The sequence below is a fragment of the Oryza sativa genome, chromosome 7 (assembly GCF_034140825.1).
Source record: "Oryza sativa Japonica Group chromosome 7, ASM3414082v1".
Taxonomy (NCBI): domain Eukaryota; kingdom Viridiplantae; phylum Streptophyta; class Magnoliopsida; order Poales; family Poaceae; genus Oryza; species Oryza sativa.
In genome coordinates this window covers 29,374,467-29,400,944 of record NC_089041.1, presented here as the reverse complement: position 1 = coordinate 29,400,944, position 26,478 = coordinate 29,374,467, and the positions used below count along the sequence as shown (strand labels likewise).

The 26,478-nt window shown below is 43.0% G+C and overlaps 4 protein-coding genes across 5 annotated transcripts; 2 read left to right on the top strand and 2 right to left on the bottom strand.

Annotated features, from left to right (window-relative positions):
* Positions 1–516: 516 nt before the first annotated feature.
* Positions 517–4,496, bottom strand: LOC4344337 (nitrate regulatory gene2 protein). Its single transcript, XM_015791750.3, has 6 exons — positions 4,227–4,496; positions 2,921–4,027; positions 2,758–2,832; positions 2,211–2,368; positions 1,607–1,830; positions 517–1,408 (listed from the first exon to the last, which is right to left on the bottom strand). Exons 2-6 carry the CDS (start codon positions 3,930–3,932, stop codon positions 799–801), a joined length of 2,079 nt encoding a protein of 692 aa, XP_015647236.1. The 5' UTR covers positions 3,933–4,027; positions 4,227–4,496; the 3' UTR covers positions 517–798.
* Positions 4,497–5,408: 912 nt separating this feature from the next.
* LOC4344336 (uncharacterized) lies at positions 5,409–11,501 on the top strand. Of its 2 annotated transcripts, none has more exons than XM_066312078.1 (6): positions 5,409–5,791; positions 6,780–7,174; positions 7,648–8,246; positions 8,334–9,607; positions 9,809–10,015; positions 10,824–11,501. In XM_066312078.1, exons 2-6 carry the CDS (start codon positions 6,828–6,830, stop codon positions 11,139–11,141), a joined length of 2,745 nt encoding a protein of 914 aa, XP_066168175.1. In that variant the 5' UTR covers positions 5,409–5,791; positions 6,780–6,827; the 3' UTR covers positions 11,142–11,501. The 2 variants fall into 2 exon arrangements, with proteins under 2 accessions (XP_066168175.1, XP_015647233.1); XM_015791747.3 differs by lacking the exon at positions 5,409–5,791 and adding an exon at positions 6,094–6,280.
* A 2,154-nt stretch (positions 11,502–13,655) lies between these two features.
* On the top strand, positions 13,656–15,177 carry LOC4344335 (probable E3 ubiquitin-protein ligase ATL45). The gene has a single exon (XM_015790304.3). It carries the CDS (start codon positions 13,737–13,739, stop codon positions 14,280–14,282), a length of 546 nt encoding a protein of 181 aa, XP_015645790.1. The 5' UTR covers positions 13,656–13,736; the 3' UTR covers positions 14,283–15,177.
* Positions 15,178–20,054: 4,877 nt separating this feature from the next.
* LOC4344334 (ABSCISIC ACID-INSENSITIVE 5-like protein 3) lies at positions 20,055–22,225 on the bottom strand. Its single transcript, XM_015790324.3, has 4 exons — positions 21,965–22,225; positions 21,184–21,837; positions 21,005–21,076; positions 20,055–20,357 (listed from the first exon to the last, which is right to left on the bottom strand). The coding sequence occupies exons 2-4, from the start codon at positions 21,790–21,792 to the stop codon at positions 20,214–20,216; spliced, it is 825 nt and encodes a 274-aa protein (XP_015645810.1). The 5' UTR covers positions 21,793–21,837; positions 21,965–22,225; the 3' UTR covers positions 20,055–20,213.
* Positions 22,226–26,478: the final 4,253 nt, after the last annotated feature.

The following is a 26,478-nucleotide window of genomic DNA, read 5'->3' as shown; positions in this document are numbered from 1 at the left end:
TTTGTTTTCAGTTTGAGCAGCTAGGGGACTCGACAATCAAGCTGCCTGTTTGTATATATGAGAAACAAAGGGAAGGAACACTGCATCTGCATCATGGTGAGTGCAAATGGCTTTTGACTTTGGCCATGGATCAGCTTGGCTTTGTCCTTTCTCGAGGGTAAACAGGCAGGAATCTGCTCGACCTGTTTGTTCGTTTCCTAGAGGTCAGATGCATGGTCTGATTCCCTTCCCGTATTATAATGAGAAAGCAGCAATCTGCATCACAGTTGAATGCCACTCTAGTTAGGCATCCGTGTGCTCTGTCAGGCAAGTTGAATGTTTCAGGCTTTCAGCTCACATCACTTGCCCAGCTGGGTGCTGGGGCATTGGAACAGGTACCCAGTATTTGACAGAAATAACTTTTTCCCTACATGGATGATGATGGTATCATCTAAAATATGCATCAAGAGGACTTGTTCTTTCATAAAGTCTTCATACTGATCATTTGTACTTCGTCAAATTCATGAGATTGGAGACTTAGCTTTCAACGCTACATTGACAAATCACTGAACTGTTCTGGAAAAATGGTGCATACATCATGTTCATATCAGTATCTTACAGCGTATTGTCCTCTCATGTTTCTAACTTAACTGTAGCCCCATACTCCCACCAGAGACTACACAAAACATTTACAACTGACAAAACGACTCGATACACAATATCATCACAACCAGGAATTTACATATGGAACATTTTACTCATCCAACTCAAGGGGGGCCATATTACTAAGAGCTCACTTGAGCTACTTGCAATCGTACTTTAATCTTCTCTCGAAAACCTATCCTTTGCCTCGTCGATGTTTTTCTGCAGATCAATATACTTCTGCAGTGAAACTGCTGAAAAGGCTTCAAGCTTCTCTAAGAATGCCATCAGACTTGACTGTACATCAGCAGGGGCATTATTTCTCAGGATTTCTCCTCCTGTTTCACCATTTAGCACCTGCTCTTGGTGCGGAAAGGAACGGCCGACATCTGCAACGAGATTTTCAATGGCTTTCACCAACTCATTGGTCAGTAAATCGTCAATTAATTTAATCCAGATTTCGCAAGTTGTAAATATGGGTGCAACAGCACATTCTGTTAGAGAAACATCAACAACATTTTGCTTCCTGGAGCCCTTCCTCTTCTTCAGCGGTTTCATGCACTTGTGCAGCCATAAGTTAAGGCTAGACAGGTAAACCTTGTGTGATGCCACCCAGTTTTGGAAGTCTGAACATAATTTAATTAGCTTAGCTGAGAGGAGAAGGGCATCTTGGCATTCAGACTCTGACTGAAATGATAATTTTACACTCCGTTTGCTGGATACTAGCTTCATGATTGCAAGTTGAAGATGATGGCACTCAAGCATTGTTTCCCACATCCTAGTTAAACTACAGTAAAGACAGGCAGACACTGTCAGATTTATATAGCTGTCAGTTTAATGCAAACTGCATACTGTGATTGGTGCATTCTGTTAAAACAGTCTGAGAAAATCCTGAAACAATGCATGACACTCAAGCACACAATACTCTCTTCTTGTGCACATCAAACTACAAATTATTCTATAAAAACTGAATCGGCAAATATACCTTCTGATTAGTTCATCCAACTGTGGTTGAAGCTCTTTATCTCTTATGTCTTCTATGTTCTTAGAAATGAAGTCTATTTTCTGAATAGCCACTAGAATTCTGGAATGCAAATCCTTTACAGTAGCGCGGGTAAAATCAACAAGAATTTGATTTTTCCCTCTCGACTCCTGGTCTCTCAGTTGCTTGCATTTCTCATCATATCTCCTGCATATGGCACTGTTGACCTGAAAGCAGAATCATGATAATCATTTGGTGTGAAACTTCAGAAGAATTATCAGATTTTATTTGAACATTCTTGACAAAAAATCACTACCACTAGTCATAAACTGCATAAACTCTGACTAATACAATATCTGAAACCTCTATGATTAAAGAAGCAAGTAATCTATCTATGAATTCTAGCGATCAATGTAGGGAGTTCCAGCTAAGGGATTAATCAGAAGAATCAATGTATATTCGATGGTTTCTGAAAGGCGGGGAAAAGAAAGTCATGTTGTGACAAGCAATCAGACATGTGGAACATAAATCAAAATGGATTAAACTGTCAGCCAAAATTAAAAGATTTAGGTATTTCACATAGAGTAGCCACAAAAAAGCTAATTACCTTGACTTCATCATAAAGCTTTTCCTCCCATGCATACAGTTTATCTAGTGTTGAGGTATGCATGACAGTAATAGCCCCAGGAGGATTTCTAGACAGCGACAACTGTGAAGACACTGACCTATGCCAGGTAAGGTATTTTACCTCAGCTTGAGAAGGAGCTGCATTATACCATGGTACATTAAATTCATTGTACAGTGGGAACACACAGGTATTACAGTTTACACAGGAAAATAGAACACTAAAGAAACAGCAAGGTCAAATTACGACGGACAATCTTGACTCTAAGATATGACTATATGAGACACCATTTGTTACAATATAAGGAAAATGCAATAGCTGAGAGATTAAAAAAAACAAAACTAAATGAGATCAATAGCAGAGTATGATATCATCTATTACAATAGAGGAGTATGACAATAAGAACAATTACACAGAAACATTACAAGTTCCATGTGATATGTCATATGTCTATAAAAAAAAGGAGTACATAGGGCTGAGCAGTGCAGGAAATAGAATTTCATACTAATAAATGGAAAAAAAAGCTTACTTTCAGGAAGAGGGACATCCTCCCTGCAGCAGGCAAACAATGTTGACAGAAAACTAGATGATGCTGATCCACGCGCTGCCAGAAATTATTGTGCACCTCAAATTACAAGAGAAGATATGAAAAGAAATAGTGCAACAGAAAAAAGCATTGCAAGATATCTAACCTGTTTCTTGTGGTAGTAGGGCGCGAAACTGTAATTTATCTTCATCGAGAACCCTTGTGACTTCTTTTCCCGAATCACAAGCTCTGGAAAATAATCTCTCAATCTCTACCATGCCTGTATATAGGCCCTTCACAGATATGCTTAAATAAGGATACGGTTCCTTTGAGACCATAGGAAAGGCAGCACCTGAAGGTGGTACGACATTAACTGGGGACACAGCAGAATTGCTATAATTTTCATTTGTGTGAATGTCAGTCATTCTCCTCTCATTTTGGGGGTTATCATTTTGGCAACCAGTATTTGGTAAAGCAATATCTTTTGATGCCACACTTCCATGACCATGATGCTCAGGTGCCTTGTCTGTTGAACTATTTTTATCAGACACGTCGTTGCTGTTTGACACTGGCACAAACGTTTCAATGGATGGACTGAGGAAAGCATCATTTGATTCAGAGAAATTCTCTTCCTCATTTGCAAAATCATCTTTTGATTCTGCAAAACCATCCTCCTCATTCGAAGGAGTTCTCTCCCCTTCCTCTTCGAGCTCTGGGATTCCCTCCTCTAGGAAGGGTCTAGGATCATCCACCTTGTCCAAACATTGGCCAGATCTATCCTTTTCTTTAGGTGAAAACTGGTTGTCACCTGGGTGAATTTGGTCAAAATGGTCCAATGGTGAAGTACCAGTAGGATCTTGAGATGAGGCACTGACCATAGTCACTGTCACAGGAGTTGCCACCTTCTCCAGATAAGTTCTAATGGAATTCATGGCAGCTTTCATATGACTGGCCTGAAAAGAAGACGGCGATTTATTATTTGGTATCGATTCTTCAGATGCTTCATGTTCAAAACATTTCCTTAGCAGAAAGCCAGTGTCTCTCAGTGACCGAATATAATCACAGTGAGCAGCTGCAAGTGCGCATCTTCCGTCGATTGCTTCTCTGACGAAACGCTTCCTCTCCTGGCATAACACGAGGGCCCTATCATCCTCAATCTTAGAAGGCGCCACCCCCATTTTGAAGGGCAGCAGCAGCACTGAAAGCTGTGCAGAGATTACTAGGGCATGAAAATTTGAGACCAATCACCACAGGTTGGTGGTAGGATCACCTTCTGCATGATTTTGTAACTGCCATAGTTAATTCATGTGCTAGAATTGAAGTCGACAAGAGACTATATACATATTGTCAAGCAAACTCCCCCCAAAAGAAAGGGTTTGGAGGGATCAGGAAGAAGCCAACCAGTTCTCATCCATTCTGCTAGCAGATTACTCCAATATAAACAAGAAAATCTGAAAAAGAAAAGAAAGAACCTGTCTGGATAGCGTCCGGATGGCTGGACTTGGACGGCGAAGGAATCCAGCGTCGCCGCCTCGCCGGTGAAAAATTTGCGCGGCACGGCCGTCCGTCTTGGATGCAGTACTGTGTCTGTGTGAGTTGCGGCGACTGGAGAAGGGTACGCGGGGGTGTAGAGAAAACCGGAAGGAGGTGGCGGCTCGGGGAGGGCGGAGGAGGAGTGGAGGAGGGCGCCATTGCCGTCGCCTATCAGCCAGCCACAGCAACAGCAGCAGCTCAGCAATGGCGACGGCGAAGAGGAGTGAGTAACTGCAGATGTGCGTGTGTGTGGCGCGTCGCCACGGGCCCACTTGCCGAGTCGCTCACGACGCGGAATAAGTTCATCGTAGGACCCTCAACTTAACAGCGAGATTTTTTGGAGGTCCCTCAACCACAAAACCAGAAATATTCGCCCATAAATTCATTCAAACCGTTCACCCGAGCTCCTTGGCAGTATTTTTGCCCAGTTTTGCTGACGTGACATCCTAGACAGAAAAAAAAAAAAAATTTCGTGGAAACCACATGTCACCTTCACATATCTTTTTTCTCCTCTTCACTTTTCTCTTCACCGGCGGAGCGGCGGTGGGCGAGCGCGGCAGTGGAGCGGCGGCCAGCTACGGGCGGAGCGGGCGGCGGACAGAGCATCGGTGGGCGGGCTGCGGGCGAAGCGGACGGCGAACGAGCACGGAGCCACGGCCCACGGGTCACGAGAGGTTCGGCTGCCGGCGGGGCCGGCCAGCGACGCAAGAGAAGGGGAGGGTGTCGTCGGCGGCGGGAGCTGGCCGGAGGAGGAGGTCGCCGGCGAGCGCGCTCCTGCTCCTGCTCCTGCTCTGGCTGCTACTGCGCAGGCGCGGCGGCGGTGGCGCCGATGCAGCCGAGCTCGGCCGAGCGACGGCGGCGCCGATGCGGCTAGGCGCGGCTGGCGGCCGCTCGGCGCGAGCGTGGCGCCGGCCCTGGCGCAAGTCGCGGCCTCGGCGGTGCGGCCGGCGTCGTCGTCATCCCTCCCTCCTGCGGCCACCGCATCCAGTTCAAGCTCTACGTCCTCGACGACGAGGTGCACCTCGGCAACAAGGCAAGTCGATCGAACAATCTTTTAGCGATTATCTTTGCTGTTTAAGGATTAATTAACTGTGATTGATTCTTGATTGCTTACAGGTGATCAAGGATAAGCTGATGGACGCCATCGAGGGGCATGTGCTGGGAGAAGCCAAGCTCATGGCCGTCTTCTAAGACACGAACTCTCTGCATTTTGACATCCCCAGCGGACGGCGATACCTCCCGTGACGACGACCAACGACGAGCCCCTATATCGGCGATACCTCCCGGCCGCATCAACAGCCAGAGCAGGACCAGGAGCGCGCTCGCCGACGACCTCCTCCTCCGGCCACCTCCCGCCGCCGCCGACGCCCTCCCCTTCTCTTGCGTCGCTGGTCGGCGCCGCCAGCAGCCGAACCTCTCGCCCACCGCTGCTCCGCCGGTGAAGAGAAAAGTGAAGAGGAGAAGAAGACTGAAGAGGAGAAAAAGAGATATGTGAAGCTGACATGTGAGCCGTATGATTTTTTTTAATTTTTTTGCTGACTAGTATGTCACGTCAGGAAAACCGGGCAAAAATACTGCCAAAGGACCTCCGGTGGTGAACGGTTTGACTGAATTTAGGGGCAGAAGGTTTTGTGGTTGATGGACCTCGAAAAATCTCGCTGTGAAGTTGAGGGACCTCTGGTGAACTTATTCCCTCTCGACGCATCATTACTCCGCTACGGCCCATCTAACCAATTAAGCCCACAGAAGCGATTCGGCTCGGCCTGGCCCATTTAAGACGCTCCTCTTCTTCCTCTTCCTCTTCCCGTCCCGCTCCCACCTCGACTTGAAAACCCTTTTTCCCTTTTCCTTTTCCCCCGGATTCGCGTCTCCATCGTTAAATCGCAATCAATGCGTATGATTTGCTTTGATTTTTCCCCAAATTTCTTGACCGTTGGTAGGGCAAAGCCACCACGCTCCTCCACTTCCCTTTCGTCTCCCTCCGCCGCGAGAGGTTCGCCTCCTCTCCCTTCCTGCGACTTCGTTTCGTTTTGGGTTCGTTTTTGGTGTCTCGGGTGCTTTGCGAATCTCAATTCTGGGGTTTGGATTTGGTGTTGCGTCCGGGATCAAGCGCCAAATCAAGGGGTTGGTGCTTCTGAATTCTGGGGTTAGGTTTGTCTCCTGTGGCTTGTTGATGCTTTGCTGGCGTGTTTTGGTTTCATTTAGCCTTGCGTGTCACCTGCTCGATCAATTTCCTGGCCCAAACTAGTTTGATGTGTGGTTTAGTTGCAGAGTTCCCTGCAAAAGGATACGTGGAATTGCTTGAAACTTCATTTAGATATCGCTTTTCCTGCTTGGTTCGTTACTCCTGTTTAATTATTATTATTGGCTATTCCTCCCTCGCACAAGGGTTTGCTATTGTATATTTGCAGATCATCTGGTGTCATTCAGTAGTTGCTACAAGATTTATTCTCGTTGCTACTTCTTTGCTGATCAAGATTCGCTCCTTGTAGGGACTGATTCAATTGTGGGGATCTGCGGATGTTCTGAACATTTGTAAGATGAGAAGGTTCTTTTTCTTTGGATCATCCACCGCAAGCACTGGGAATGGTGGTAAAACACCAAGTGACGATGATAGCAGGATTAAGAAGAAGGCATTGGACGGAGGTGACAGCAATGGCAGCTCCAGTTCCGCTTCCAATTCCCCTGTCACAAAAGTGTGTAGATCAAAGAGCCGGCGTCGAAATCTGAACAATGAGGAACCATCTAATCCGAAGCAGCTCAGGAGGTCTATGTCCTTCTCATCACCAGCCGGCAACAGTTTCTTGAAGGATCGGAGCTTCAGCTTCTCGGGTGATGTCCCATCTTCTCTGTTTAATGAATCTGATGCACCCGATCATGTTGCTAAGTAAGTGATTGGTTTACATTTTGATTACCATCAACAGTTCAATAGTGCATTGAAACCTAGGATGTTTTTGCCATCATCAAACCAATACATGGTAGCAACACCCTATTCCCTTTTTTATCCATATTAGTAGAAACAAGAAAAGGAGAAGTATTGTGCACTTGCAAACTTTACTCATTTCAGCTTATCAGCTATAATTGTTAAATGCTTAATTATACGGTGGTGATTGCCCTCCTTATAAATTGTTCAGCCAATGCACTCAGAGCTTTCTTTAGGCATTTCAGTTACTTGTAAATCCCATTTTCCCAATGTAATTCTTCACTCATTTCAACTAGAATAGTTTTAGATGGACCTGCAATCCTCACTCATTAAGTGAATTATGTGCAATTGTGACTCTACCATTTCCTTTCATCTGAGTGATGATAATAAAGTGTGTATTTTTTTTGCTGGTCCTAACAGTGCGTACTGACTTGCAGCTGCTATGCATGGTCACCAAAAAGGCGTCCAGCCCCAAGAGAATACACAATAAAGGATCCAAAAGCACATTCAGTCCTGCAAAGTGACTCTCCTGGTTCGAGATGCTATTCATGCTCAACAGGGCACTCTCCTGTTAGTTCTCCCATTGCCATTCGATGCAGGTCAACAAGACTAACCAATTTATTGAACAAGAATGAAGTTCTAGATCGATACATTGATGGAGAGCAGGAAGCCACCATCCTTGGTGAGAGACAGAAGCAAAACTCTCCCACCAGATCTGCGGTTTCGAATTTGGGAAGGCCGCCTCGACCGCAGTCTACAGTACCATCTTTGCCAAGACTAACAAAAGAGATCCTTGAGACTTACCCATATGAGGATGTAAAGGATGAACATCTCCACCAACTAGCTCAAGAGGATACAAGAGACACATGCAAGATTACAACACTGTGCAATGCAAGTAGAAACCATGCAGGTCTGCTAGATGCTTCTGAGAGATTTTCACATTTAGAAGATTACAAATCGGAAAGTGTTACTTCTGTTGAAGATATCTATGAGGATTTGCAAGACTTTAATCATCCCTCCATCGATCCTACTTCAGGTATCAACTCAAGATGCTATATTACCATACTCTTCTATATATGATTGCCCAACAATTTTTCTGATATTGGCTTGTATTTTGCAACAGAGGATGTAGAAACTGATGACAAGTTGCTCCAAAGGGCAAAAGAGGTTGAGGCAAAGTTCATGGTCTCTTCTGAAAAAAAATATGAGCTTAACATGTCCAAAAACAAGAGGCTAAGCGCAAATGACATGTTCCAGATGATCCAATGTTTGACTGAAGATAGGAAACAACTAGCATATGAATTGTCTTCACAGATCAAGGCACGCCTTACAGAAAGGTTTGCTGCCAAAGAGCAATGCAAAAATTTGAAGAAAGAGTTGGACATCAGAACTAGAAGGCTAGAGAAGGAAAAGATGGAAGTGCAAACTACTTTGGAGAAAGAGATGGATAGAAGATCAGACGATTGGTCAATCAGACTATCAAGATTTCAGTGCGAGGAAGAGAGATTACGTGATCGGGTGAGAGAACTTGCAGAGCAGAATGTCTCCTTTCAGCGAGAGGTTACTTTTCTTGAAGCAGAAAAGGTTGATGCTTCTAATAAGGTTGCTTGTTTGGAAATGGGAAACAAAAAACTAATTGATGAGCTAGAGAAAGTCAGAAACAATTGTGACAATCTCCAGAATTCATCTGTAGAGTTACATGATTGTTTTACTAAGGCTGTGGAGGAAAAAGATCATCTCAGGAAATTCTTGGAAGATAAGGATGGTGAGAACAAAGCATTGCATAAAGTGATTTCAAGGCTACAAACCATATGCAATGAACAAGAAAGAACAATCAGTGGCTTAAGACAGGGATACAGTACTGAATTAGATAAGAAATCTGTTGAGTGCAGTGACAAGATAAAGAAGAGAATGCAAATGGAACTTATTAGACTGACAGGAGTTGAGCAGAAGTTAAGAGGTGAAGTTCAATCTTGTCATCTTGAATCAGAGTCCCTAAGGCAAGAGAACATTGCACTTTTAAATCGTATACAAAGTACTGGAAATGGACCGCGCTTGTCCTCAATTCGTCTTGACCAGGAGCTACTAGCCAGAGTGGATAACTTGCAGATACATGGCTTGTCATTGCTTGATAAGACTAGCCAACTGTGCATCAAATTGTTGGAACTAATGAAATGCAAAAGGCATGAAAATGAAGCTGGCAATGGCATAGCTGCATTAACTGTCACTGACTACACTTTGGAGTTCCAGAGCATCAAAGGACGAATCCAGAGTCTGAAGCAAAGTTTGGGGATTATTAGTTCTGTCCTCACTGAAAAGGAAAATATAAAGGGAAGTTCTGGAGAGACTGTAGTTGGATCTAGTCCTTCCAGGGAGCACACAGATGAGTTACCTCTGGTATGAGCACCTATTATGTTTTACTGTAAATCTTTTTCTGTTCAATCAAGTTTTTTTTCCTTTTTGGTTGGAATAAGAAAAGACAGGGGAGCACTCAGCTGGAAAAATAATTAGTGTAGTATAATATGTGTTATAAGTTCAGCAGGTGCAGAACCTTGACTCCTTGAGCCTTTGTTTACCACCATCTTATTCTTATTGTAGGATATTCCTGAACTCAAGCTGAAAGAAGAGGCTATACTCAATAGAGTGCTAAAGGAGGCTCTCCTTTCAAAGGAACTTGATGTTGAACAATTAGAGTCAGATCTGGCATCTTCACTTCGTATACAGGATGTCATGAGAAATGAGATCCAGAGAGTTCAGGACGAACTATCTTGCATGAACCACAAGGCTAAGCACTTGGAGCTTCAGGTAGATTTTTCCTACCCTTATTCCCCAACAAAACCCTTCTTTGAAACAATGAGTTCCCTTGTCATGCTGTTTTACTGTATTATCCTGAAGAAAAATCTATTTTGTTATTTTTTACCTTCAACTAGTCCTCTGGTTTGGTTGTGAAAATATGAAATGTGCTTTTGTCTTACTAAGAATCAACTTATGACTTTATACGTGTGCTACAAGGGACATGTTTAACACTAATGAAATCAGACTTCATATGACCTAAACCGTAAATATTAGTGACAATCTGAGAGAAAAAGGTCATCTGTTAGTATTGGAGCTTAGGTCAGTAACGGAAGCTCTTCAATTTGCCTCTTGATAGGTTCTTCAACTGAGGTGTTTCAGATTATTGTAGAAGAAGTTCCAAAGTTTTAAGACTCTGAATTAGCGTATGAAATTATGCGAGTTTTTAGTGGCTTCTGGTCAACAAGAATATCAGTATCAGCTCACGGATCATAAAATAAATGCTTAGACAAACTGACTATAAATGGTAAATGAGATTACAATGTGATATTCTTTGTTATACTAAGTGAAGCATGAAAATTCACCAGGGTCCTTAAATCAGTTTATGTATAGAGACAGTCTATAATCTGACATTTAGCATGTTATTTGACCAGTACCAGGAGCCTCTAGTGGTGTAACTTGCAAGGCGTGTGAAAATTCTCTATGTCGGATTATATGCTTATGATCGTCCTTTTGTATTAGTGGCATTTTTTTCCCATGCACTCCTTTAGAACCTACAATTTGTATACCTTGTTTGTTTACATACTTGTTGCACTAGCAGGGCTTGAAGAAAGATGAGATCATTAGTCAGGTCCAGCTGGATTTCCAGGAATCTGCAAAGGAGATTAGTGCCCTTAGAGGAACGCTGAAAACAGTAACTGATGAGAGGGACCTTTTATGGCAGGAAGCAAAGCAGCTGAGAAAAACCATCAGCATCATGCAAAATGAGACTGCCTCACTAAAGAAGAAAATTGAAGCCCTTGAGGAAGACATACTTGTTAAGGAGGGTCAGATATCAATACTACAAGATAACATCAAGAATCCTCAACTTGACTTCATCTGCAGTCCTAGATCAGTGAAGGAGTTTGGCCTGGAGTGAAAACTGCATACACAGAAAAGGTTTTAGAACAGAGATTGTCAGATAGCCTCAATAGTTTATACTTCTGAAGACAAAGATAGATGCTTGTGAATACAGTGTTCATATGCTTCTACAATATCTTCGCTACTCCATACCGATATGTTATGCAACCCATTACCCAGCTTATACCTTTTGTAAAGCTTGCGTACTTCTATCTTAATTTCGGAAGCTTCAACGACTATTCCATTTTTTTTTTCTGTTTTGTTCATGTCTCTTCATGAATCCGGAAGTTGTGGCAAAGTAGAATGAGATATTCCAGTGTCAATGCGTTTATCTTGTTTTATCGACTGATGATCAAAGAGTGAGCACATGTTGCATGAATTGATGGCCTAATGGTAGGTAGCTAGACAATTCAGGTGTCCTTTTTGCCGGTGTTGTTTGCTGCACTGGGAGCGATTGGAGACCAAAACCTGCATTAGTGGGTGGTAGATCAGCAGCAACTAGCATCTAGCATTTGCAGTAGTTTCAATTTTTTTTTCAATGAAATGCATGCGACAGTTTCATTCTGCTTCCTGCAAATTTGGTATTTAAGCAATATGTTGGGGTTCCTGGCTTTGGCTTTGTCCAACCTTTTTGAATAATTATTTGATTTTTAGGTATCTTTCAACCACTGGTGCAATGCTCTGAGGGACTGTACGCTGAAATATGGTCTTCGTCTGTTCATTAAAATGAAGGGTGAAAAGGGGCGTCTGACATAGATATGCAAGGTTCCATAAAAAAAAAAGTACTAGTAGATACATACTCCTTCCGTCCAATAAAAAACCAACTTAATATCTGATGATATAACATATTTTAGCAGATGTTTTCAAATTTATAGTACTAAAATATGTCACATTTGATCTTAGATTGATTTTTTATGGGATGGAGGGAGTATAAAAGAATCAAATTAAGATAGGTGTGCCTGTTCTCTGTCCATGTGGCTTTGAAGCTTGTGAGCAGCGGCAGCGTAAGGTAGTCTTACCTCTCATTCATTATTTTTATAAGTTTGTGTCAGACAGACATTAAGGGTGTGTTTGAGAAGAACGAGATAGAGAATATTAGAAAGATACGCAAAACGAGGTGAGCCATTAGCACATGATTAATTGAGTATTAATTATTTTAAACTTTAAAAATAGATTAATATGATTTTTTAAGCAACTTTTCTATAGAATTTTTTTTTAAAAAAACACACCGTTTAGTAGTTCAGGAAACGTGCGCGTGGAAAACGAAACAAACTCACTCGCTTTGTTCTCCAAACGAACGCACCCTAAGTCTGGACACTGTGTATACATTATTTATTGAGTGGAAGTGAAGGAATACCTCAGTGGTTAACTATAAGTGCACCAGATCTGTTTAACTTTTGAGCTTGACATTAAGAAACGATTACATCACTCCGAAAGTGTATGTTGCATTGGAACTCTGAATAATTTGTTTTTGGCAATCTAGAATCCTCTCTGGGATATTTATATTTGGTCAGTGAACATCGGTGAAGAGGAGTATGTTCAAGTTGATCTTGGTACAGACTGATTAAGATAGGCATTAAGTTTTTGCCTAATCCGGATTAGAAAAAAGAAGTTGACCAGAACAAGATTTGGAGAGCTACCCTCATGTCTGAATTTCCTGAATCCTGGACGTCCCAATTGATTTTACTATTATTACATCCATGCATGTATGTCTAGTCTCTTCCTCTCCTGTTTAGTAGTATTAAGAGAGAAAAATCTTCCATTTTTCTCAATTAGCCCATGCTAATTAACTTGCCCTCCTTTTTGTAAGGTTTCTTGGACTATATATGAAGAAGCATCAACCATCTCTTAAAAAAAAATGAACCAGGGACAGAGAGGAGACGTGTGATCGATTGGGTATAGTAGCTCTGGAAATTAAGGGGAGAAAGGGAGACAGATGCCTAGATATGAGATGGTGTTGTGACTTGTGAACAGGTAGGACTCGCATTGAATGGCACGGTGACACGATCTCTATCTGTTATTCTACCTCTCTTTGAAGTCATTGTCCTGAAAGGATTGCATATTGAATGCAAAAACACATCGAAAAGTCAGAAGGACGAACTAAGTATGATATCTCCTTACTGATGCTCGACGGCATAGCTACTTGCAGAGGAGCAAATGCCCAATTTGGTTGCACCAAACCAAAAAGACGATCTAGATGAAGTTCATCTGTAGCTACCGATTGAAAACGAGACCCAAATATTAAAGCCATTGATGCTTCTATTACAAGCTGACATTTACAGCACTAGAGCTTTCAGCCATCCTATTGATCACGATGTTGGACACGTCTTGTGCAACTGTGTACAATAGCGATAGAGATAGACGAAGATAAATTAATTAAACGATCATCTTAATTTGTACTCTTTCCATTCTAAAATATAAGAGTATTTTTTATCCGATTCTAAATTTTTATATTTTAAGATGGAGTGGGTATTAATTAAATAGATAAATTATTTAGAGGACATTAAGCTTTGAATTGAAGCTGCTGCGCAGATATATAAATATTGCGTCGTCTCCCATGTCGCCTCGCGTCTCACTGCATTGTTGTGGATCGAGTAGCTATAGCTAGCTAGTGATGGAGATCTTGGTGAGTGCACTGCTCCTGCTCCTCGTGCCACCCTTGTCCGCCCTCCTCGCCGTCGCCGCGCCGAGCCTCGCGTGGCCGTCGGGGTCGTCGTCGGTGAGGAAGCTGATCGCCAAGAAGGTGGCGCCGGAGCAGGCGGCGCGCGACGAGCTGCTGCGCGTGGCGCGGTACAGTAGCGCTAGCGCCGCCGCTGCCGCTAGTGCTGTCCAACAACCAGGCGGCAGCGAGAGTAGTCGTCCGGCGGCGGCGGCGGCGGATGATGGTGGGCGGCCGGATCAGTGCGCGGTGTGCCTGAGCGGCATCGAGGAGGGCGACGAGGTGAGGGAGCTCCGGTGCCGGCACCTGTTCCACCGTGGCTGCCTCGACCGGTGGTGGTTGTCGGCGCGGCCGCCCGCCACGTGCCCGCTCTGCCGCTGCCGGCTCCTGCAGAGCCCGTCGGCGGCGGCGGACGACGGCGACGGCGACGGCGAGGAGGATTCGGACTCGGACATGGTGATGTTCATGGCGTACCTGCGAAGCAGTAGCACCTGGCTCTAGCCATTAAGGGCGTGTTTAGTTCCAAAAACTTTTCTCAAAAACATCGCATCAAATCTTTAGACACATATATAGGACATTAAATATAGATAAATAAAAAACTAATGGCATAGTTTGCATATAAATCGCGAGACGAATCTTTTGAGTCTAATTAGGCCATGATTAACTATAAGTGCTACAATAACTTACATGTGCTAATGACAGATTGATTAGGCTTAAAAGATTCGTCTCGTGGTTTTAGTTTTTTTATTCGTGACCGAAAATCCCTTTTGACATCCGGTCAAACGTACAACGTGACAAAAAAAAAATATTTCACCAGCTAAAACATGCCTAATTGATGTTCGAGATGGAGAGGCAGGCGATGCATGGAGATCACGTCGCAGCATCGATCGATCGGCATCAGGCAGGCAGCGTGCGAGGGAGAACTAGAAGAGCGCCACGTAGAGAGGGAGGCACGTAACGTAACGTTGGTTGATGTCCGAGTGTCTCATCACTCGATCGCCCACGCCTCTATTTTGTTGGATGAGGCAGGCCCACGTAACACGCGTACATCGATCGATCTTGTGCTCTGAGTATTTTATACGTTGTTCATACAAGAGAGATGTTCCTGTCCTAGTATCATTGTTATTGGTTTTATGTCATCATGTGTATCGTTGGCGTAATAGTATCAGAGTAAGTGTTAATTCGGCGTAGTTCTAGCTTCAATTTCATCTCTTATATAGAGCTGAACCTCAACCAAATAATTTTAGCTTCACTTAAAAAGGAAGTAAAGTGGAGCTGATTATAGTGCTCTCACAAAATAAGCTAGCACGACTAATATATCCTTCTAAAGTACTCCCTCCTTACCAAATTGATCATTATATAATTTTTCAAATTGATTAGTGTCATATAATCGCGTGGACACGGATTTCATCGGAGTACAATTAATGTAGCATAGGAGAATGTAGTGCATGCTAAGGATATAATTATGAATTGTGTTTTAATCGATGCATGCATTATGAGATAATGTGTGTATATTGTGCATGACGTCTTAAACTCTTAATCGATGCGGTTTAAATAACTTTTTGTCTTAGTGCACAAACATTATATGTGTGATTATCAATTTGGGATGGAGGGAGTAGAATTTAGGAGTTAGAGTCCTATCAAATGAACCCAAAACTTGTTTTGGTGCATAGGGACCAAAGTGATGCCTGAGAATGAGTATGTCCATGACATTTGTGACTAATTTTAGTGTAGATCGGTGGGTTTTTCGTATATGTGCGTTCGATCTGGAGCTGCATGATCAGTCCCAAATGACACTCCAACACCGTATTACAATTTCTGGTTGAAATTCGATTCACTCTGCCTAATGATTCAAATGGTTCCAACTCCATTTCGGATAAGGATGTTTGCCCTCAACATGGATTAACCGATCGCTTTCCCGTAACAAATTAAAGGAAGTCAACTGCATGAATGCACCCTAGAATTAATGAAGTCAAATTGACCGCTACGTATTGCACCCTAAATTGAAACGCGATGGATCTACCACAGGTTCACCCCGATGAACTAGATGAACCTTTTACAGAGGAGGAAGTTTGGGCCGCTTTAAAGCAGATGCCGGCAGAAAAGGCCCCAGGTCCAGATGGCTTTAATGGTACCTTCTACAAGAAATGCTGGCAGTTAATTAAACAGGATATCATGGATGTTTTCCAGTGTTTGTATAACCTGTCAGGAGGAAACTTTAGAGCACTCAACAGAGCAGCAATTACCTTGCTTCCAAAGAGGAACGCCCCTACCTTGGTGACCGATTTTAGGCCAATCAGCCTCATTCACTCCGTCGCCAAGCTGATATTCAAAGTTCTAACAATAAGGCTTGCCAGGCAGATGGATGGACTGATCTCGGTTGCACAGAGCGCCTTCATAAAAAAAAAGATGCATTCAAGACAACTTCCTGTATGTTCGGAATGTGCTCAGGAACCTAAATGCCAGCAAAAAGCCAACACTTTTTTTCAAGCTAGACATTGCTAGAGCTTTTGATTCGGTCTCCTGGGAATATTTACTTGAACTGATGCAAAACATGGGTTTTGGCCCCCGGTGGAGAAATTGGATCTGTTTGCTCTTTTCCACCACCACTTTCAAGGTAGTCCTAAATGGAGACCAGGGGGAATGCATTGCACACAGACGTGGCTTGAGGCAAGGGGACCCCTATCCCCCTATCTCTTTATCCTGGCTATCGACCCCCTGCAAAGGCTTCTACATCTGGCGACCGAAGGTGGGCAACTAACCAACATCGGAAGTCGCCATGCTAGATTGAGGACTTCGCTTTATGCAGATGATGCAGCTGTTTTTCTCAACCCTGTACAAAGCGAGGTGGATGTTCTTATTACCATGCTTAGGGACTTTGGCAAGGCAACAGGGCTGCACGTCAATCTTGGAAAAAGTCTGGTGGCACCAATTCGATGCCAGGAAGTAGATCTGGACGACGTCTTGCGTAGTTTTTCGGGGGCAAGAGCCAGCTTCCCACTGACTTACCTAGGGCTACCACTCACTCCTGGCCGCCTACGTAAGGTGCATTTCCAGCCTCTCCAGGATAAGATCAAAGGTCGGCTCTCGGGATGGAAGCCATCATTGTTGTACATGGGGGGGCGCCGAATTATGGTGAACTCAGTTCTAAGTGCCATCCCAACTTACACCCTCACGGTGCTGAAACCGGCGAAACAATCTCTTCAAGAAATTGACAAAGCAAGAAGGCGGTTCCTGTGGGCAGGTAACAAGAATATGCATGGCGGAAAATGCAAGGTCAATTGGCTTAAAGTTTGCTCACCTGTCCGGTACGGTGGTTTGGGGGTTCCGAACTTAGAAAAGTTTGCCAGAGCTCTTCGACTGAGATGGTTATGGTTCGAATGGAGGACGCCAGAGAAGCCTTGGATATGGACTGAAACACCCTGTGATGAATTGGATAAGGATCTTTTCGCGGCATCAACGAGAGTCCAAATTGGTGACGGACAAAAGGCGAGCTTTTAGGAATCAAATTGGATCAGTGGCCAAAGCCTAAAAAGTCAAGCACCGAATCTTTATAGGCATTCGAAGAGGAAAACCCGCACCGTCCAGGACGCGTTGCAACAAGAAAGATGGATTAACGACATCCGCCACAGCCTCACCATTCCCCTTCTTGATGAATCCTTCTATGTTTAGGAAATTTTAGCCCGTGACACCCCACAACTAATAGAGGGGGTACAAGACTCGATTGTTTGGCAATGGACAACTAATGGGGAATACAGTGAAAAATCCGCGTACCAATTCCAATTCAATGGAATGGTACTCTCGCCATCAACAAAGTTGTCTTGGGAGGCATGGGCTCTGGCAAAGTGCAAAATCTTCAGTTGGTTGGTTCTTCAAAACCGGGTGTGGACAGCTGACCGGTTACAGATCAGGGGATGGCCAAATAATTATTTCTGCCAGCTATGCTTTCGAAATCTCGAAACAATCGACCATCTTCTGTTTGAATGCCCGGTCTCAAAGCAAATCTGGTTTGGGATTCTCACATGGCTGCACCAAGGGCACATCATCCCGAAATGGAACACAAGTAGAAACCTCTTAGATTGGTGGACACAAGGAACAAGCGACCCGGAAGCAACAAAACAGAAAGGACTCAGAACTCTCTTCTTGCTCATTGTTTGGGAAATCTGGAAGGAACGAAATGCAAGAATCTTTAGAGCAAAGGAGGCGACAGTACACCAGATGATTAGTCACATCCAAGAGGAATTAGGTTGGTGGAGTATGGCCGGCGCTAAACACATTGGGAGAATGTTGCAATGAGGAGCTAGGAAGGCTACATGCAAGCTTGTTTGCATGTTGTCATGTACAGTTTTTCTCTTTCTTAGCCCTTTGGCTATTTGTACTTTTTCTCCTTCTATCAATATAACGCCAGTCAATTCTGACCGGCTGTTCGAAAAAAATTGACCGCTTCGTGGCATCGATATCGATATGCTTCGCCCGCATGCTAGTAGTAAGCACTAGCATGGATTCTAGGGCTTAGCTCAGTTGGTTGATGGGTATGGGTGTATGCCTAGACCATTCAAATTCGAATTATGTTGAAGACAAATTGGATGCCTATTTTTTAAAGAGTAAATTGTATTGGATGTAACGAATTACATAAGCTTGTAAAACACACGTTTTAATGTACGGACATGTTGATGCATGCGAATCAGAACCAAATAAGCATGCCATGGTTAATCTTACTAAGTTTGAATGTTTATTAGGATGCTACATGGGTACACATTTCAGAATGATGCCATCTAGACATATGTGTACTCGATCAAATACATAGTAGGGGATGCTAATTATACAGTGAAAAAAATACCAGTGATGCAGTGAATTAAAAACAATGGAAGAAAAAAAAATAGTGGTAATTTGCACATATAGTATGCCTCATGACCTCCTGACGTGTGCATGTGCCATTCTAAGCATGTTTCAACTTAGTATATCAACCACGGTTTTGGCGTCATTAATTTTGCACACACCAGACAAGTTTGTGACAAGTATTTTATAATTTTTTCCACTGTACTATGTTGCATCCACCTATTAGGTTTGTGTTAGGTTAATATAATTTACTTTTTAAATACAGAGTCAATCTAGTCTATTCTATGTTGATCCCTCTTGGTTCGTTGGAAAGAAAAGTTGCACGGATTTTTCTCGCTAACCTAGCTCCGGAGACTGCATGCCGTTGGATCTTGCGGTGACCGTGCGTCGTGCGTACATGAATCCGCCTGACCCAAGCCCACGTGGGCCACGCCAAGGGAGGCCCAGACAGCCAGATTAGCAGGCCTTACGCCCGTTACGCGACGTCAAACGGAACGAAGAATAAGTTCATCTTAGGCCTCTTAACTTGTTAACGAATCTGATTTTCGTCCTTCAACCAGAAAACCAGGTACAACAGAGGTCCCTTCATCTTATCTCTATGACTCTATCCTCCCTCCCTCAGTCTCTCCGGCAGGACGAGAGGAGCGCGAACCCAATGTCGATCTTGCCATTTTTTATTTTGTGTGTGAAACTGACATGTGGGTCCCACAAGTTTTGTTATTTTTCTTGGTCAAATTGCCACGTCAACGCCACGTCAGATGAACACATAGTCAAAATAGCTACGTAGGAGTCACATCAGCCAAAACCGCCATCTAAACCGCCAAGAGATCTTATCTGCATCGGTTTTGATAGATGAGGGACCCGCTGTATCTGATTTTTGAGTTGAAGGATGAAAATAAGATTCGTTGACAAGTTAAGGGATCTCAGATGAACTTATTCCACGGAACGAGACCTAGGCCTTCTTAATTCCAAAACGGGCCAAGGGCCCAAGTTACCTGAGCTCTAAAATATGTTGCTTCACAATATACCGGTACTATACTCTCCTCCGCTTTTTATAATATATAAAGTTGTTAATTTTTGTTACAACCTTTGATCATTCGTGTTATTTAAAAATTTATGCAAATATTAAAAATATAAGTATTGCTTAAATTTTGTTTATTGACAAATCAAACCACAACACATGAAAAGATATTTACTTAAATTTTTTGAACAAGGTGATCAAACATGATGTAAAAAGTTAACATTTTTAAAAAAAACAGAGGTAGTACTAGCATTTCTAAGACGAAGAAACTTAAGAAACAAACAGCAAAATACAAGGATCAATGAGAATTACTCGAACCTTGCAAAAGAGAATCATTCGCACCACATCGATCAACACAAGAATCACGCCCATCAGAGTGAATCTTTCGTTGAAAGTTTAACCACAGAGTGAAATTTGCAAGAGGAAGAGACGTGCAGATCGATAGTTAAGAAAAGAGTTCGTCGTTTCAGCTCTTGTTCACAACAGCCAGCATCCCCAAGTACAAACCCCCATTGATTTTCCTACAGAGATCGAGTTTAAATCATTTCGCTATGAACATTGTGGTTGGTTGATTAGAAAGAGGCCGAAGTAGTTCGTCGCAGCTGCTGCTTCGGCTCCGGCTGGGGCACAATCTGCATTACTGGTTCCAGCTTCTGCGTCAAGAATGCTTTCAGGAAATCGACGCAGCTAGGGAATGTTGAGAAATCAGCAACAGCCTGTTTCATAAAAACAAAGATTCAGTAATGCATCAACTGAACTGTAGAAAAAACTATATACTACTCCCTAGTTAATTAAGACGATCGTTCAGTTCAAATTAGAAATTCGTACCACCCTGAACAGTCATAATCTGTCCTATAAGTGCGCATCTGGAGGAATTAGTACATTGAGAAAATATACTAGAGCAAGTAAGATATAAAGAACCATTTTTTGCAGAGTACTACGTGCATGATTTGTCCACAATGTCACCTGTTTAACCTCAAATTGCAACCTTTGCTCGCCCATCTATGACCCAGCATCCCAAGGAGTACCACATTTGCACACACACACACAAGATGCTAATCAAGGCTCGTTACCCCTCTCTCTCTCTCTCTCTCTCTCTCTCTCTCTCTCTCTCTCCACTGAGCATCCAGCTCAATTATAAACCTAACAACTAGTAAGAAAATTATATTTCTAGTTTGGCTTTAACTAAAAAATGACTTTGCAGAGTTTGTGCAAACTGGGAGCCACAGAAAAGATTTAAAAACAAACAAAGAAACAGTGGAGCTGAAGCTCACATCAAGATCAGTGGAACTGAGTACTAGCAGTGAGCAATTAGTAGGATTTAGGAGGAGAAGCTACTAATAAACATTTTTTTTGTTGTTACCTTGTGCTCCCTGAGGCGCTGGTTCTCCTCCTCCAACCGCGAGATCTTGTTCTCGAGCTCGTTCGTGTATGCCTGCGTTGCCACCACATGAGCGTCTCACGAATCCATGGGGGGGGGGGGGGGGGGGGGAAGGAAATTGAAGCTTCTCTGCAGATTGATTCGATGGATGGAAAGCTCACCTGCTTCCGTGCTCGGGACCGCGCCGCCGACTCGCGGTTCTTGATCATGCGCTTCTGCCTCCGCTCCACCGTCTTCTCCACCACGCCGTCCACGCCGCCGCCGCGCTTCCGCCCCGCCACGCCCACCTGCGAGAGGAACCCCGCGACGCCGTGCCCGTCCACGCGGTTATACACGCCGTCCACCACCGCCCCGGAGCCGCCCACGTACTGCAGCGTCGTCGTCGTCGGCGGCGGCGGCGGCGGGTAGTGCCCACGCAGCCAATGCGCGCCGGCGGCGGAGGCGGCACCGTCGACGGCGACGCCGGCGCGCGAGAGGAAGTCCTCGAGCGTCATCTCGCCCATGGGCGTCGCGTGGTGCCGGCCGGTGCTGGCGCCCTGGATGTCGCGCCACACCTCGTCCACCGTCTTCCTCCCCGCCGTCTCCGCCGCCGCCGCCGCGGCGGGGAGCACCGTGCGCAGGAGGTCGTCCAGGTTCATGCTCCGCAGCGGCTCGCCCAGGTGGCTCTCCACCTCGTTCAGCGTCAGGCTGTACACCGACCCCTGCCGCGACAGTGCCCCTTCGCCGCCACCGCCGCCGCCGCCGTGGCACGACATTGCGTGGACTCCCATCCACACACGCACACACACTCACCCTACCCACGTGCGATCAGCTAGCTGCAAACAAAAAAAAATGGCGCGGAAACATTAACAGAAGCGATCTTGCCGGCGATGTAGGAGGAAAGAAAAATCTTGGAGCATGCCAAGAAAGGGGAGAATCTTGCAAGGAGGGGAGAGGTTTTACCTGAGCAAGCAAAGCAGGGGAAGGAAGGGACCAGATGAGAAGAGAATCTGGAGAGAGAAGCAGGGGAGGAAGAAGAGGAGGAGATGGTGATGATGAGGAGGAGGACATTAATAATCTAGGGTTGCCACCCACAAAGAGGGTTTGGGCAGTGAAAGCTACTGATGTGGGGGGAGGAGTCCTGAAAGGGAAGGGGAGGAGGAAGAAAGAAAGAAGAGGAGCAAGCAACTTGAGCTGAGAAAATGCTTTGCTTTGCTAGCTGATGAATGAATGAATGAATGGAAAGAAAGCCTAACTTTTTGGCATGGCCAATGTTCCAGGGCTGTAGGTATTGCTGGGGTAGTAGAAGGAAGCAGTATTTTCCAACTTTTTTTTTTTGGTTTTTGGAGGGAGAACTGTGGCTTGTGGGGATGAGCAGAGTACTCCACCTCCACTGGGCTGGCTGGGCCCAACCCCAAGGTGCCTCATCAATCTCAAAAGAAGTTTTTTGGGGCTTTCTGTTTGGGATATTTTAGTGTTTCTGCTGTAGAACTTTTTTTACTAACACAAAAATAACAAATTTGAGATATTTTGGAAGGAAAAAAAAAGCCCATAATTTCTTCCTCCTTTCATCCCGTTCATCGATGTTGTTATCGCTGACTTCCTTATATCACTCTCAAGTCACAGTCGCGGGAGAAAACTCCGCCACCACACCTTGAGTTCAATGCTGTCACAACTCATGTCCCTCTCTCTGTTTGCTAGAGAGGGGAGATGGGCGGGTGGTTGAGATTTAAGAAAATCACAATCTATAGTATATTTTGTAACATATATTTATTTATATAAGGAATCGTTGTGCTTCTCTTCAATTGCTAGTACAAAATCTAACATTAACATATAACGGTAAGTATGATTTACCGCTCTAAACCATGGGTTATACCTTCTTTTGTCCCTGCTACCTCTGAATTCTTTCAATCAAGCTCTCGCCCTACTAACATCCACCAGTTATTGTACAAGTGCCATTAACATAAATTTTGTATGCGATTTCAAGAATAGTTAAGAATTCCAGGTCGATAATAGCAGCAATAGCAATTGTCCCAGAGTAAAGGAAGCATGCCAATGTAGATGGACATGTAGTAGAGGAAGATATTTTGGAAGAAAAAAAAAGAGACATAAATCCCTCCTTTCCTCCCTCTGGGCGTTGTTGCTTTCACCGCCTTGCTTGTACTACTGCCACGTCACAATCGTAGGAAATAATTCCATCACCTTGAGTTCTAAGCTCCATCAGGATTCACGTCCCTCTCTCTGTTGGCTAGAGATTGAAGACAATGTTTTTTACTAGGCTAAGATCCATGGCTAGAGAGCAGGTGGTTGAGATTTAAGAAAATCTCTATCATCTATGTGTTTCTGTAATACAAGACATAAGTTATAAAGCAATCACTATGCAGCTCTTCAGCTGCTATAAAACCCAATGTTGACATATAAGGCTGTGTTTAATTTCTGGAAAAAGTTGGAAGTTTGAGGAAAGTTGAAAGTTTATGTGTGTAGGATAGTTTTAGATGTGATGTGATGTGATAGAAAGTTGGAAGTTTAGGGTAGTTGGGGATGAACTAAACACGGCCTAACAGTACATATGATTCATCACTCTAAACCATGGGTTATACTCCCTCCGTTTCACAATGTAAGTCATTCTGTCATTTCCTATATTCATATTGATGTTAATGAATCTAGATTGATATATATGTCTAGATTCATTAACATCAATATGAATGTGAGAAATGCTAGAATGACTTAGGCCCCCTTTGATTCAAAGGAAATTCATAGGAATTTTAGAGGATTTTATTCCTATAGGAATTTTTCCTATATAGCCCTTTGAATCAAAGGAATGGATCCTATGAAATCCTATAAAATTCCTATGGAATGCCTCTTCCCATGCAAATTTTAGAGAAAATTTAACAATGAGGTAGAACCTCTTGGTAACTTTCCTTCGAGTCTATCTCTATCATCCAATTACTGTGTTTTTCCCGCGGTTCAATCAAACGGTCATTCATGTGTTTTTCCTGCATTTTGCAATCCTATGTTTTACACTTAGGTGGTGTTTGTATCCAGGGACTTAACTTTAGTCCCTGTATTTAGACACTAATTTAGAGTATTAAATATAGACTACTTACAAAACTAATTACATAAATGAAAGCTAATTCGCGAGACAATTTTTTAAAGCCTAATTAATCCATAATTAGAGAATGTTTACTGTAGCATCACATAGGCTAATCATGTATTAATTAGGCTCAATAGATTTGTCTCGCGAATTAGTCTAAGATTATGGATGTGTTTTATTAATAGTCTACGTTTAATGTTTATAATTAGCGTCTAAACATCCGATGTGATAAGGACTTAAAAGTTTTAGTCCCATCTAAATAAGGTCTTATATTTCTATCAAAATCCTACGTTTTTTATATTCCTACGTTTTCTCAATCCTGCGATTCAAAGGGGCCCTTGCATCGTGGAATGGAGGAAGTACATTCTTTGTCCTTGCTATCTCCGTGAGTTTGCTCAATCAAGCTCTATAGCTGGTAACATCCAGTACTACGTACTCGTACCAATATTTGTAAAAGTGCTTGTAACATAAATTGTACAGGCTTTTACATGTTGAATTCAAAAATAGTGAAGAAATGCAGCCGGATAATAGAAGCACAACAGTAACCGTCCCAGAGCAAAGGAAGCATGCCAATGGAGGACATGTACTAAACACTGTGCATAGTCTGACATCTTTTGCATCGTTTGGGCATTGGATGAGCAACACAAGGAGGGCTGGCTGGCTGGCCATGGGCTATGGCTAGTCAATGATGGATTGGACGTCCGATAAAGGCAGAGACAAATGAACAAACAAACGTATGGAGAAGAGAAGAGCAGCACAAGATGCCGGCTATCATAGCACTCTGCTACTACGGCTGTGTCTAGTTCAGCGCAAAGTTTATATTTTGATTAAAATTGAAGATGATGTGATTGGAAAGTTATGTATGTATGATAGGTTGATGTGATGGAAAAAGATTGAAGTTTGGATCCAAACTTTGGATTTAAACACAGCCTACTATGTAATTGCAGTGACCTACACAACACCCTATTGTGGATAACGTGATCATCTGACAGTTTAGTGTGTGACTATGCAAACCAAATACTACTAGTACTGCTCGTACTCGTAGTACTCGGACGGTCAAACTGATTGATTGGCTCAAGGGGTTTAGGGCAGTTTTGGTGGGGTCCCTTCAACAGGCAAACGATATGGATGGAAAGGAATAATATTGGATCATCCTAGGTATCTCAGTGAATCTACTATTACGGGAGAAATCGGATCAAAGTTTTCTTCTGATGTCCTGATCAACTGGAAATTGCATGAAAATTCTTAACTACCCTGAAATAAACATGAATGGATTGGCTTAACCTGTCACACCGGTTCTGAACTCAGGGTTGTCCTTTCTTTTTGTCTTAGACATTGGTTAGATCCAGGGTAAAAATTTTTACTGTGCCACATCGAATATACGGACACACATTTGAAGTATTAAACGTAGTCTAATAACAAAATAAATTACAGAATCCGCCTGTAAACCGCGAGACAAATTTATTAAGCCTAATTAATCCATCATTAGCAAATGTTTACTGTAGCACCACATTGTCAAATCATGGAGCAATTAGGTTTAAAATATTCGTCTCGCAATTTACACGTAATATGTATAATTAGTTATTTTTTCGTTTATATTTAATATTCTATGCATGTGTCCAAATATTCGATATAACATCGTGAAAAATTTTACCGGGGATCTAAACATGCCCTTATAGATTATGGATTGCCACGGGCATAGTTTCTAAGCTCTAAAACATTCAAAGAAATTCTAGTGAAGAAAGTTTCTTAATCAACATTTCTTTGAAAAAAAATTCAAATCAATTTTTCAGCTTTCTAATATTTAATTTATTATGCTGTGTCCTCAAATAATTGTCATGAATTTAATTTTATCTATCAGTTACAAAGAACATGCCGAAAAAAAAGGGAAAATCTTCATCTTACTGAACTGAAAGGAGAAAATACTATTAATGCACTTTGTCGTTTAAGACCAAACAAATGCAAGCTACAGATTGTGCTACCATGTAATGCAGTGTGTCTCGCTCGATTATATGCAATCTGTTGAACTTGTTGACTCCTTCCGGCATACTACTAGTAAACATGCAAGAAAATTGGTCAAGTCATTTCTCTCATCAAGTCTGTCTTTCAGGAAGGAATCCGATTCCTTCTTTCCTATACACGGTAAAGATAGAAAAAGAAGCTGCCGAAAACGGCATGACGCACTATCTAGTGTCCTTCATACTCCATATATTTATTTGTCATTGTTAATTTCCAAGGCTACACAAAAAGGCACAGGATAAAGAAAACAAAAACTTGTTAATTTGCTAGGGTACAGAAAAAGGCATAGAGCAAAGGAAAAAAAAAGTGTCACGAGGGAACATTTCATGCCTGCCCCTGCCTGCATATAGGACTATATGGCTTT